This window comes from Chrysochloris asiatica, unplaced genomic scaffold, assembly GCF_000296735.1.
Source record: "Chrysochloris asiatica unplaced genomic scaffold, ChrAsi1.0 scaffold00032, whole genome shotgun sequence".
Classification (NCBI taxonomy): Eukaryota; Metazoa; Chordata; class Mammalia; order Afrosoricida; family Chrysochloridae; genus Chrysochloris; species Chrysochloris asiatica.
This window is the reverse complement of record NW_006408550.1, coordinates 19,582,628-19,595,142: the sequence shown is the minus strand read 5'-3', so window position 1 is coordinate 19,595,142 and position 12,515 is coordinate 19,582,628. Positions and strand designations below refer to the sequence as shown.

General features: G+C 38.0%; 1 protein-coding gene across 7 annotated transcripts in view; it reads left to right on the top strand.

Annotated features, from left to right (window-relative positions):
- Positions 1–12,515, top strand: part of CADPS2 (Ca++-dependent secretion activator 2) — a 613,140-nt gene that overhangs the window by 382,398 nt on the left and 218,227 nt on the right. For all 7 annotated transcript variants that reach the window (XM_006859326.1, XM_006859330.1, XM_006859327.1 and 4 more), the window contains exon 9: positions 4,073–4,139. In XM_006859326.1, the coding sequence (XP_006859388.1) occupies positions 4,073–4,139 (67 nt within the window). The remainder of the gene's footprint in view (positions 1–4,072; positions 4,140–12,515) is intronic.

The window sequence follows — 12,515 nt, the reverse complement described above, 5'->3', positions numbered from 1 at the left end:
CATAAAACAAAAACAAAGTTTGTTGAAGTTTATGGCACTGTATTTTTAATCAGTGTGGCTATCTTTTCTGATGTATTTATGTCCATGTTTGCATCAGGTTTTTGTGTAAGTCATGTAAGAATTTTAGGAAGCTAGACATTTAACTGTATGCTTTCTGTATCTATAACATCTAACACTCCAAGAGATACTATTTTGTGGTGGTTTTTTATGGGCCTAATGGATGCTTTTATGACCTGTTTCTTTCCAGTTACTTTTGATCAATTGTCATTTTTTCTACATATGTTTGGTTGAATTCTTTCTTATAGTGCAACAGCTCAGAATGCCTCATATTTGAATCCTTACCTTGATTCCAGTCCCATATTCTGTTTTGCTTTCAATCAGTCTTTAAATTCACACATGTGCACCCACCTAACCCTCTGCTTTCTGTCTTCAGCGAGACCATATATTGTTATTGAAATTTCTTGAGTTACCATTTTGAATGATGTTGCTGCTGACAGCATTGTTCCTGATGCAGGGCATTTCATTGTCGAAAGGTTTTACTCTGGACTTCTCTGTGACCTTAATGGTTTTCACATCACTCCCTCAAGTCACTTTCACTGGCAGGTGACCTAGTTGCATAGTGGTCAGCCATGTGAGACACTGTGAAGGAGCTGAGAATCTGGTTGTGCCACAGGCAAAGGTTATTCCAAATATGGCTCCTGGCAGCTGTTTGATGTCCTGCGGTCATTAACCCTGCACCCAGAGATTGGGTATGTGCATCTCAAGAGAAGGAAATGACATAAGAAAGAGAAAGAACAGCTAAGCACCTATCACTACAACTGTAGGAGAAACTAGAAGCCGGTGCAAAGATGTGGCAAAGGATTTTCAGGAGACCTTGAGAGGAGATGGTGACCAAGTGAGAGCAGGAGGAGGTGATAGATACCTTTGTTCATTGTTGAATGTATTTGGGTTAAACCACAAGCTCAGGTGATGTGGTGTCACGGGAGACAAAGGACGTCAACCAAACGCTTCTGCTAGCTGATGATTCTGAAAGAAGAGCTATAACTGATTGGTAGAGGCTGGGTTATACTTTCCAATACAAGAGGATAGTTGGTTTTCTTTAAATATTTCGTAATCCTTTTGACCTCAGATCTTTCCCTTCAGATTTTAAGCTTTTAGAAAATACAGGGAATATAGAAGGATGCTTCGTCTGCCATAATGTTGTTGTTTTTAGGTGCCATTCAGTCAGTTCCGACTCAGCACAACCCTATGTACAGCATAAGGAAACATTGTCTGGACCTGTGCTAGCCACACATTGCTGTTAATTTTGAGCCTCTTGTTGCTGTCCCTGTGTCCGTCTGTCTTGTTGAGAATCTTCCTCTTTCTTCTAACCCTTCCTCTTTTTCTCTAACCCTCCACTGTAACCAGACATGATGTTCTTCTCCAGGAACTTGTCCTTCCTGACAATATGTCCAATACCTGTCCATTTCAGTTCACTAATACATTACTAGGATGTCTTCCACCTCATTTTTTAAGACTTCTAATTTTTCTAAGTTTATACTTCTTACATCCCACATTCTGATTGTTAATCAACGATTACAGCTGTTTCTTTTCATTTTGAGTTGTGTCCTGTCAGTAAATGAAGGTTCTGAAAAATTTGCTCTCACCATGCCAATGAGGTCATTTCTCCTTTGAGTTGGCAGCTCTTTCTCTGTTGTATTTTGAGTACCTTCCGTCCTGAGGGACTCATCTTCTGACACTGTATCGAACAATGTTCCACTGCTGTTGGTGAGGTTTTCAGTGGCTAACAATTCGGAAGTAGTCTAGCTTAGTCGGAAGTTCTGCTGAAACCTGTCCACCATGGGCAACCTTGCTGGCATTTAAAATACTGAATGCAAGACTTCTGTATCATAGCAACACACAGGCCACCACAGTATAGCAAATTGATAAACAAATGCTGGAAAGCTGCCACCGTTGTTGTTGTTGTTATTAAGTGCCGGCAAGTTGTTTCTGACCCATAGTGACCCTGTATAGGGCTTTCCAGGAGCAGCTGGTGAGCTTGAACCACCGACCTTGCAGTTCAAATGACTTTGCAGTCTGACGCATTAGCCCACAGCGCCACACGACACTTAAAGATATGATGTGGATACTTTTAAATATTTACTTTTTTCTTTCAAATTAGTAAGTATGTCATTGTTGTTTAGTGCCATCAAGTCGGTTCCAACTCATAGCGACTCTGTATAAAAGTTTCCTAGGAGTGGCTGGTGAGTTTGAACTGCTGATCTGTGGTTCAAACTGACCTTGCAATCCAGAACATTATGCTACAGCATTATGCAGAGGTATTTTCTGTGTGTTCTATTTGATGAAAAGCATCATTTTAATGGCAATATAGTATTTCTCTCTGTGGATAGTAACACAGTGGTTATGAGTCAGGCTACTAACCTCAAGGTCAGCAGTTCGAAACTACCAGCGGTTCCACGGGAGAAAGATGAGACTTTCTGCTCCCATAAAGATTTACAGCCCATAAAGATGTGCAGGAAACCCTATACAAGGTTGACACTCCACGGCACACCACCACCATCACTCCCTCTGTAGATAAGCCAGCATTTCTGCACAGCATTCCGCTCTTGGGTATTTGGATCATTGCCAGCTTTTCAGTACTAGAGATCACACTGCTCTGAGTATTCATGTAGTATGTATTTCTTCATAAGCATCTCTAATCTTGACCTTAAAATAGACTGCAGGGTGTAAAGATCAGACAATTTGTATGTTCAATGGCTGCCAAGTTCTCCTACGGCAAGGTGGTCTCTGTTAGTGCCCCCTCATAGTGAGTAGGAACATGCATTCCTTTCACCACTCCTTAACCAATAGCCCAAATTACTTTTTTAAAGAGGCAAAAACATATTTCAACTTCGTTTTACAAAAGCAGATTATTTAAGGAAGACCCAAACTAAAAATTCTAGCTAAGATTTTGGTGTGAAGATCCGTGAGAGAAAGCTTATAGAGACTTAAAGCCCCTCCATCATCTGTGCATTTAGCGATCTGTTTTTTTTTTTTTTAATCATTCAGATTTGTATATAAATTATGTTAGTGTAAATAACCTATACAATGTTAAAATTTCCCTTCAGAAAACAGAGAATTAAAAGTATTAATTGAAAGATCTCACTTTAGCTTTGAAACGGTTTTAAGCGTGTAGGATTTCCCACATTTGTTGGACATGTGTCTATGTTTGTACAGTTTTGTGGGGCCATTTAGAAATTGCTCTCCATGACAAGATCATATTTGATTAAGTTTTAATTTCTTAATTTCTGTATCTGGTAGTTAATCATATCGTCTACATATTCAATAAGGACAGAAGTTCTATTTTCAAATGATTGACTACTGTAATCATTTTTATTCCAATTACTAACAGTGATATATGTTGAACAAAGACGCTTGAGGACTCCATGCTAAATTATACCATGCCATCTTCATTATTCTCTGGATTTCATCGTTTTAAATGTTAACAGCCAGATGCTTTCACAAGTCAAGTAAATCCTAAAATAATGGGCTGGCAGAGCTCTTAGAAATCAGAAAATCCAATCCTTTCATTGGATGTTGAGGAAATGGAAGCTGAAACAGATGCAGTCGAGGTACCCCAGAAGGTCACCCAGCTGGACCGTGACCTTTCACCCATGGTTCTCAACTCTACAGCCAGTTCCTTCGGAAGCCACTCTAGCCTGCCTTGGTCATCTCAGAACTGGGGCATTTTAGGGTCAGGCCCTCCCTCCAGAGCTTTTGCTTCTACTAAGAAGTGCGTGTAAGAATAAAATTCCTACTGGTTCTCTGATTATCCTTTCTAACTCCGACTTGGCTCAATTTGTGGTAAGAGCTGACAAATTGATAAGCCACATAAATCAATTCCCTTTCAGGAACCTGGGATAAGCTCAGTCATTTTGTAACACAGAAGCGGCATGTTGCCTCCATATTTCAAACGAACTAAACTTTGCCTTAACAGGCGAGTTTCAAAAATAAATGCCTGTGGAAGAAATAGGATGCTCTGAACCACACCATTATTCATATAAAATATTCTCTTGCTTATTTCTCTTGCCAGATATCTGTATGCCCTTGGACAGAAAGTTTGGAAGAGATGGAAAAAACGTTACTTTGTTCTTGTTCAGGTGAGGTCTTTTTTGTTGTTTTTTTAACTTCATACTACATATTGTTATTATTATTGCTATGTGTTGTGGAGTCAGTTTTGTCTCATAGCAACCCTGGGTAGGGTTTCCTAGACTTTAAATCTCCACGGGAGCAGAAAAACTTTTATTTTTTCTGCAGAGTGGCTAATGGGCTCAAACCATAGACCCTGTGATTCCTAATCCAGTGCTTATAATGAAGCCATCACAGTCATGCTACATGGTGTTGTTGTTGTTAAGTGCCGTTGAGTTGGTTCCAACTCATAGCGATCTTCTAAAGGGTTTCTGAGGAGCGACTGGTGAGTTCCAACCACCAACCTTGAGGTTCAAACCCATCTTGCTGTCTAGTGAATTATCTTGCAGTGTCATACCGGGACTCCTCCTGCTATGTAAACGCTTTGGTCTCAGGATGCCTTTTTGCTCTTAAAATCACTGAGCATCTCAAAAAGCTTTTGTTTTGCATCATTATTTATAGTATTAGGAACTAAAACGGAGATATCTTAAAAACCATATTTAATTAATTCAACATTTCCCCATCTATCTGTTGTTGAGTGAGAGTGCCTTATTGATATGGAAAGTCAAAAATACAAACAGAAATAAAATATCTAAATAGCAATTATCTAGCTTATTTTTTTTTTCTTCCTGGCTAAAAAATTTACTTCATCTTATTTGAGGATAGAAATGGGTCCTGGTATGGTGTTGTAGACTCTGTGGACTGCTAACCACAGAGTCAGTGGTTCAAACTCAACAGTTACTCCTCAGAAACCTTATACAGGGTTGCTGTGAGTCAGAACTGACTCAACAGCACTTAGCAACAACAAATAAGAAAAGATATATAAATGTATGTGTGTGTACATGTTTGTGTGTGTGTATTGTATCTTAACTAAAAATCCATAAATGTGCATTCATTTGCCAGGCTTTTGATGAACAGCCCAAGCCCTGTATAAGCTTGAAGTTCTGGGTGATCCTCCAAAACCACATCTATAAATAACCTTCAGTACAGCAAGAACTGAAAATCATTAAGTAACTTGAGCGCAGACCTTTCCAAACATTTTATTGTATTCCCATCTTTTGTAGATGTCTCTCCCATGTCCAACTTGACAACAGTTTGTTAGTGATTTGCATTCCAAAGCATTCAGTTAATTTTTCATAGAAATTATACTTCTTTTTCAGTCCTGTTTCATGTGTTTATATAGAATCTGATATAATTTCATAATTATAGTAGCAAATATTATTGACATAAACTAGTTTGGGACTCTTGGAATACATAGATTGTAACTGGTGGAAAATATGAGAGCACATGAAAGTGGAGGCCAGTAGCTGCAAATGTTCAACTAGTCATACACATTAGTCATTAGGTTTGAAAAAAATGCATAGAGATGTTAACATGGAGACCTGGGTAATCGATAATGAGCTAAAAGAACTTCAGTAGATGGTTTTAACATGAAAATTAGACTTTGGTAGATTAGTCTTGATGGATCAAATGGTCACCTCTTGTTTTGGGCCAGTAAGGAGCTCTGGTAGCGTAGTGGTTACGAATCGGGCTGCGAACCTTAAGGTCAGTGGTTTGAAACTACCAGTCGCTCCGCGGGAGAAAGACGAGGCTTTCTACTCCCGTAAAGATTTACACCCTTGGAAACCCTGTACAGGGTCGCTATGGGTCGGAACCGACTCGACGGCACTTAACAACAACAACAAGGGTCAAAGTCATGCAATTCTTCTTACCATATTTTCTAGAATAGCTTTTCAGAATCACAAGCTATTGAACAAGCAAGTACACTTTTATTATCATTCCTCAGGAAGTTTGGAAATGAAAGAAGAACCTGGGATCCTTTGATTGTTGTTTGGTTTGTCTTTTGGGAAGATCAACCATGTCTTGTTCTCCCAAGAACAAAAAATAATGTGGTTAGCATTCCAAAAGGCACAAACCAATTTAAACCAAAGTATTTAAAATCTAAGAAAAACACCACGAAACTATAATGAATTTAGCTTTATTCTCTCTGAGGCATTGAAGTGATGTTTAAGCATTGTCAGTTTACAGAACATTCACACATAGAACCCCATGACCAAACTTATTGAGACATGCATGCCAGTACGCTATCTTTTGAAGTTTTAAACACAATTCAATCTTCTTTTCAATTCCAAATGTAATGGGAAGGTAAAGTGAACGCATACACTTCACATTCAAGTTGGACCTCTATGGAGATTTGGCAAGAATGGCCCATTGGGAACAAATGGGTAGTTTTCATTTTTATTTTCTTTAAGACAGCTCTCTCTCTCTCTTTCTGCAGGCAGCTTGTACATCCATACCTGCAGGCTGCATTATTGAAAAGGTGAAGGAGTTGGGTTTTTTCCCCCTGTAGGGAGGGTAGTGCACCCCTGCTGTGTCTGCTGTTGCCATCTGCAGAATAGTGCTCTGGTGATAATGTGAATCTCATCACAACCTGTGAGCGTGTATTATGTGAGTGATAGAAAGGGAGATCTAGCCATCAGCCCAAGAATTTGCGCTCATAGAAATTGATTGAGAGTCAGGTTTGGCCAGCTGCAAAGTCATTGTTCAAAGTGAACACTCGAGAAGCTGCTGAGGTGAAAGACTTTCAGAAACTAGTACATAAGCATATAAATGAATCCAAATGAGAGAATGAACACATTTGTTAAAATGGGGATGTTTAGCTTCGAGGTAAGCTCAGTTTGAGCTCCTGTTTACATTCTGAAGCTTATGTAGAATTTAAATAGATTCTCCTATTTTCTAATAGACTAATTTTTTTTTTTTCACAATATAATGATGGAGGTAAATTTTAGTTCAAGCAAGACTGAAAGAACAGAGACTTTGAAGAATAGGCTTGAAATCTTACTAATAGTAAATTATATATATTCGCATATTCTTTTTTCTTGTGCTTATTCAATGTTTTGGTATTAGATTTGGAAGCTTTCATTGGTGCAGAGTACTTATAACTTTAATATATTTTATTTCATCATAATGAAACCATTAAGTAGCTTTAAAACTCTCCTTATATTTCTGACTTAACCAGAGTGAATTATTTCTGAATTCTCTATTTTCCTAGCATCTATTCAAATAACACTATGTTCACAGGAATTATACATTCTAAGGTAAATTCAGAAATGTCTGAGTTACTCACCTACTGACATAATAATTATTTGCTATATTGCTTTTGACATTTTCGCCTATTCGCTCCTCAGAATAAGGTTGTAAGAGTAAAGTGCTATTGTTAGCTTCCTTGTGCTGTGGAGAAAACTGAAGTACCGACAGGTTCTGTGACGGACCCAGGGCTAGGCAGTTAGCTCTCATTTCCTCTGCCATAATATAGTATGATTAACTCAATGCATTCAATCACAGTGGATCTGAAGACAAATAGATATAACAGTAATAACTGTGGTTCGTTAATTCCACAAGGAACAAACCATTACTACTCCATTAACGGAATGACCAGCAAATCATGGCATAAAGGGTTTCTTGGAGGTCACTTAGTGCGTCACATCACTGGAAACTGAAGTAGGCATCGACGTGGTTTTGGCCCTGTATCAAAGTGTTCCCTGCTTGTTGTTGATGTGTCAGAATCAGGACTGGAAGCTGGTACAAACAACAGCAGGTTATCAAGACATAATGTTAATTAAATATCAGCTGAGTTGGCACAGGATGTAAACAGCCAGCCATGCCACGGAGTGAACCATACCCGCTGCAAACATGCAAAAGGCAACTAACTGTTAGTTAGATACTGTCAGAACCCACTGTAACTTAAAGAGGAGCTCTTCTCACACTGTTGATTTCTGAACTCTTCTGAACACCCAGGGTCCCCTGCAGTAGACATCTCTTACAGATTGGGGTCACCTTCAGTCTGAACTGACTCTATGGCAGTTGATGGGGGAGCCCCTCTCTGGACATTCTAAGCATTCTGCTGCCTTCATTTCTCCCATGGCTGGTTCCTTCTACTTTATCCATTTAGACATCGCTTCAGATGTCACCTTCTCAAATGGGCCTTTCTGTCCATCCACCGTACAATACCCTCCAGCACACTCCCTGTCACATTATCCAATGTGATAGCTTTCAGATCATTCATTTCTAATTCAAACCTTATTTGTTTGTATTTATTTTTTATATTATATCCTTACACCTCCTACCATGTATGTTCCATGAAAATGCTGATCTTTCTTATAATCTATTTTAGTCATGAAAACATAAACACTACAGGATGCATGAGTAGAAACTACATAATTATTTATTGAATAAATGAATATAGGCAAATGAAAACTGTTGTTTAAAAGAGTGACTTTTTCCTTCCAGTTTGCACATTGATCAATAAATATCTTTTTTATGCCACTTGGTCAGGACAGTTAATAAATATATAGCTCCATCAAATCGATCATGATCTTGAAATATATCCATTTTCCTTGATTAAATTAAGATCTGGGATTGCTTTTCTTTCTTTCCCTCAAATAACTCTAGCAGCACCTTTGGCCTCTGCCAAGAAGCACGTTTCCAGCTGAGGGTTTGTTTTAAGCCTTAGTCTTTACTGACATGAGATGGTGGCAGTTATAAAGCTGCCAGCTTTAACATGATCCCTACAGTAGGAATATAGCACACACGCCTGACTGTTGCAGTTGCTCAAAACTCATAGCCCACATTTATGTGTGTGGATATAGACAGGTGTTAAACAGGTTGAAATTTGAGAACAAAATGGGAGATTTCCCATACCAGCTGCAGATACCTCATGGGACCACAGCAACTTAAGACAACCTGCAAGAGTTGTTGTTGTTGTTGTGAAGTGCCATTGAGTCGATTCCGACCCATAGCGACCCTGTATAGGGTTTCCAGGGAGCAGCTGGTGAGCTTGCACCACCAAACTTGCAGTTCAAACGACTTTACAATCTGACACATTAGCCTACAGTGCCACACCAGGACTCCAACCTGCAAGAGTAGTGATAGCCAAAAACTTGATTTTATGGTTTAATGTTGGGCACCTATTAAAGTTGGGTTGTATCTCCCAGTTCTCAACAAATTCATTTTTTTATGGAGTTATTAAAGTAGATTTGATGAAAGATAGTGACTATGTACCATTGCTATGCTTTTCCCCTGCAGGGATTTGTCAATTACAATATAGGGAATCATTTAAACTTTTGTTCAGTAATATATAAGTGAAAACAAATACTAGGCTGAAGAACTGAGAGTCAACCATACCACCTGTTTCTGTCTCATTCCTGCCCCAAGAAGCTGGTACATGGTCATGTGACAGAGTGGAGGCTGCCAGACTGCCCCTAGATGGGAGCACAGTGAGCAGGCTGAAGCCCTGATCCCCACAACTGGTTTTCAGCACCGTCTTTTCATTAGTAAGACCCGCTGATACTGACAGGTGTGTGTTTCAGAATGCATCTTCTACAGAGTACCCGGATGTGGATACTTGCTGGAAATCCTGTGATATCAGGACTCTAGAATGATTCACTGAGTGTCCACTGTGGTTTCTTTGTAGAACTGGCCTTAGGAATGTGATGTAGCAAGACAGAGATTTGGAAAAAGTAAGCAGTCTACGGGTGCTGGAGGAATCCAAAGAAGGAAATAGAATCAGGATTCAATGAGTCAGAATGATGGTCTTAGTCATTGCTTCTGGAGCTAACACAGGCCAGAAGCCACAGTTCTCTTTTTTCAGTTGTCACCTGGGTCAGATTTCCTAATTATCAGTGACAGCTTTGTTAGTCGTTGGTATTTCGTTACTCATCCATCTGTGTGGTCCGTTATGGCTCCAGTCCCAGTGATCGGCAATAGACTTGGATGCTATTGGGTGGGTTTTAAAATATAAAAAATAAAAATTTAATATATTTTAATTTATATTGGTGTGACTGGAAATTGGGGGGCAGGGAGTGGATTCCTTTAAAAAGCTGAGGTTTGCTTGTTTTGGAGTACCTTTAAAGGCTCTGCAAACTATTTCTTAAAATTTTATATATTAATCATGTTAAAAAAATAGCCATATCAGTTAAACCTAACTAGAAATATAGTACTTCCAAATAAAGCAGAAAACAGAAACTTCACCTGTATTTTAAGTTACTTAAAGAAAGAGGTAACATTAGTTAAGGACTTAGCAATGCGTGTAAATAAACAACTAGCTTTTTGACAGCTAATATTTACAGCTAGGCCATAATTGAGAGGTACATGTTTAGCATTCTAATTGGATTACACTTACCAAATTTGGGTAGTTTCAATACATCGCAGCATAAATATATCAGCAACTTATATAAAATCTTTAGCAATGAATCTCTTATTTTAAATGAGCATCGTAAGTTTTAAGATATTTATTAAAATATATATCCAAGATAGTGTTCAGTAGCTACAGAGGAACACAGAGACATTTCTACTGTTTCTTTTCTTCCTCAATTTCTTACTCATTTGCATATTCATGCAATAGACATCTTCAGCACCACAGTACTGTGTGCCTTCCTTGCCCATGAAACTATGAGAGTCTAGGTGTAGACAGAAATAGAGGGGAAGAGAGAGACTTCAGCAAGCCTTGGATCAAGAAGACAGAGAGCCAAACAACTCTTATTGCCAGTATTCTTCCCCAACAGAGTCTGATCCTTACAAAATAAGCATTAATTCTTCACAGTCATATTAATCGCTCTATTATTCTTACCTGTATTTTTTTTTTTTTAGTCACTAAAATTTAAATTAAGAAAAAAATTTCCTACAACCAAACAGCTGATAAAAATACAAAAATATATGACATTGATGAATGACTATTAAACGTAAGTTAAATAGTATCAGAAATACTTTTCTTAATGAGTTACATGGGCTTTCCCTCCAAGTGTATCTGTGAATGAGCATTATTGATTTGAGAACTGTAAAGGCCTTCTTACTAATGCTGTTTTGTTTGTATTATTTAAAGAAAGAGAAAGAAGCATGGAAAAGGCTGCTTCACATGAGTGAGCGAATGGAAGCAGACACTTTGTCAGTTTAAGTAGCTATCATACAAATGAACTCCTGGTGTGATACTGGGGGATATGCATTATACCGTGAACCAAAAGGTCATTGGTTCAAACCTACCAGCAACTCCTTGGAAACCCTATACAGGTCCGCTATGAGTCGGAACCAACTGGATTGTATTGAACAACAACAAATAACATCATAAAGGTTAGACTTCTGGTGTGGTACTGTAGGATAAGCACTGAGCTATGAACTGAGAGGTCGGTAGTTCAAATCCACCATCTGCTCCTTGGAAACCCTATATAATGTTGCTGTGAGTTGGAATTGACTTGATGGCATTGAACAATGACAAGAAACATAGATGTTGTTTTTAATATTCTTTCAGTTTATAAATGCATTACATTCTTCTATAATTTTACTGTAAGCAAAATATGTGAGAACCATTTTAGAAACTAATACATTTTGACTCTGAATCTCAAGAGCCATACATCTGTAACCAGTAGAATTTTTCCATCTCAGTCCATCCAAAACCCAATGCATAAGCCCATGAGAAAAAGAACATTGGACTTGAGTTGGTTCCTTTCTACCTGCGCTTTAGCCTGGGAATTGAGACGTGGACAGGTTCTGACACCATTCTAGTGGAAACATTCAGGTAGTTGGAGAGAGTCTCCAGTCATTTGACAAATATCAGACCTTAAAAGATTACTTTTTGCCCAAAGAAAGGTGAAAAGAACAAAAATTGGTTTGGTGGCCTAGAAGAGATACTAAAACATTAAAATCAGATACACTGACTATATGTTTTGATCATTTATAAGAAAACACCGACTCAAGCCGTTTGAGAAAATGAGACAAGAGAACTCATTGTAATTAAAAGAAATAAAACTAAAATATTGATAACCACATTTAGACAGTAATATGCAGAATGAATACTGTGTAAACTGAAATCAGTCCTGCAGAAGACAGAATAGAGCAACTCGAGACATTTAAAATAAAAAACTGTAATCACAAAGGAAAGAAACTGAATATGCAATTTATGAAAAACTCTGTATTTCATGTGGTTAGAGCAAAAGAGAAAACATAATTTTTGCTTATTAAATGAAACCTCATAGAATGTGAAGACAAATACCATCAGAAAGTGAATATGTATTGTGGAGAAAACCAACTCTCGGGGTTATATAATATGCATTAGATACATATGCAAGGAGAATTTTAAATCACATTTTACCTTCCATCATGTTCCATTACAATGCCAAAAGTGGTTCCTCTTGTTGATGATCATTTTCAATTGGCAATGCCTTACAATAGGTTGGCTTTACTGTTTTCTCTACATATAAAATATAGAAAGATTTCACCACTCACATAAATTACATCATTTTGATAAGAATTTCTTTTTAATGTGAGTTCAGTAACAGAAAAGCAAGTATCTATGG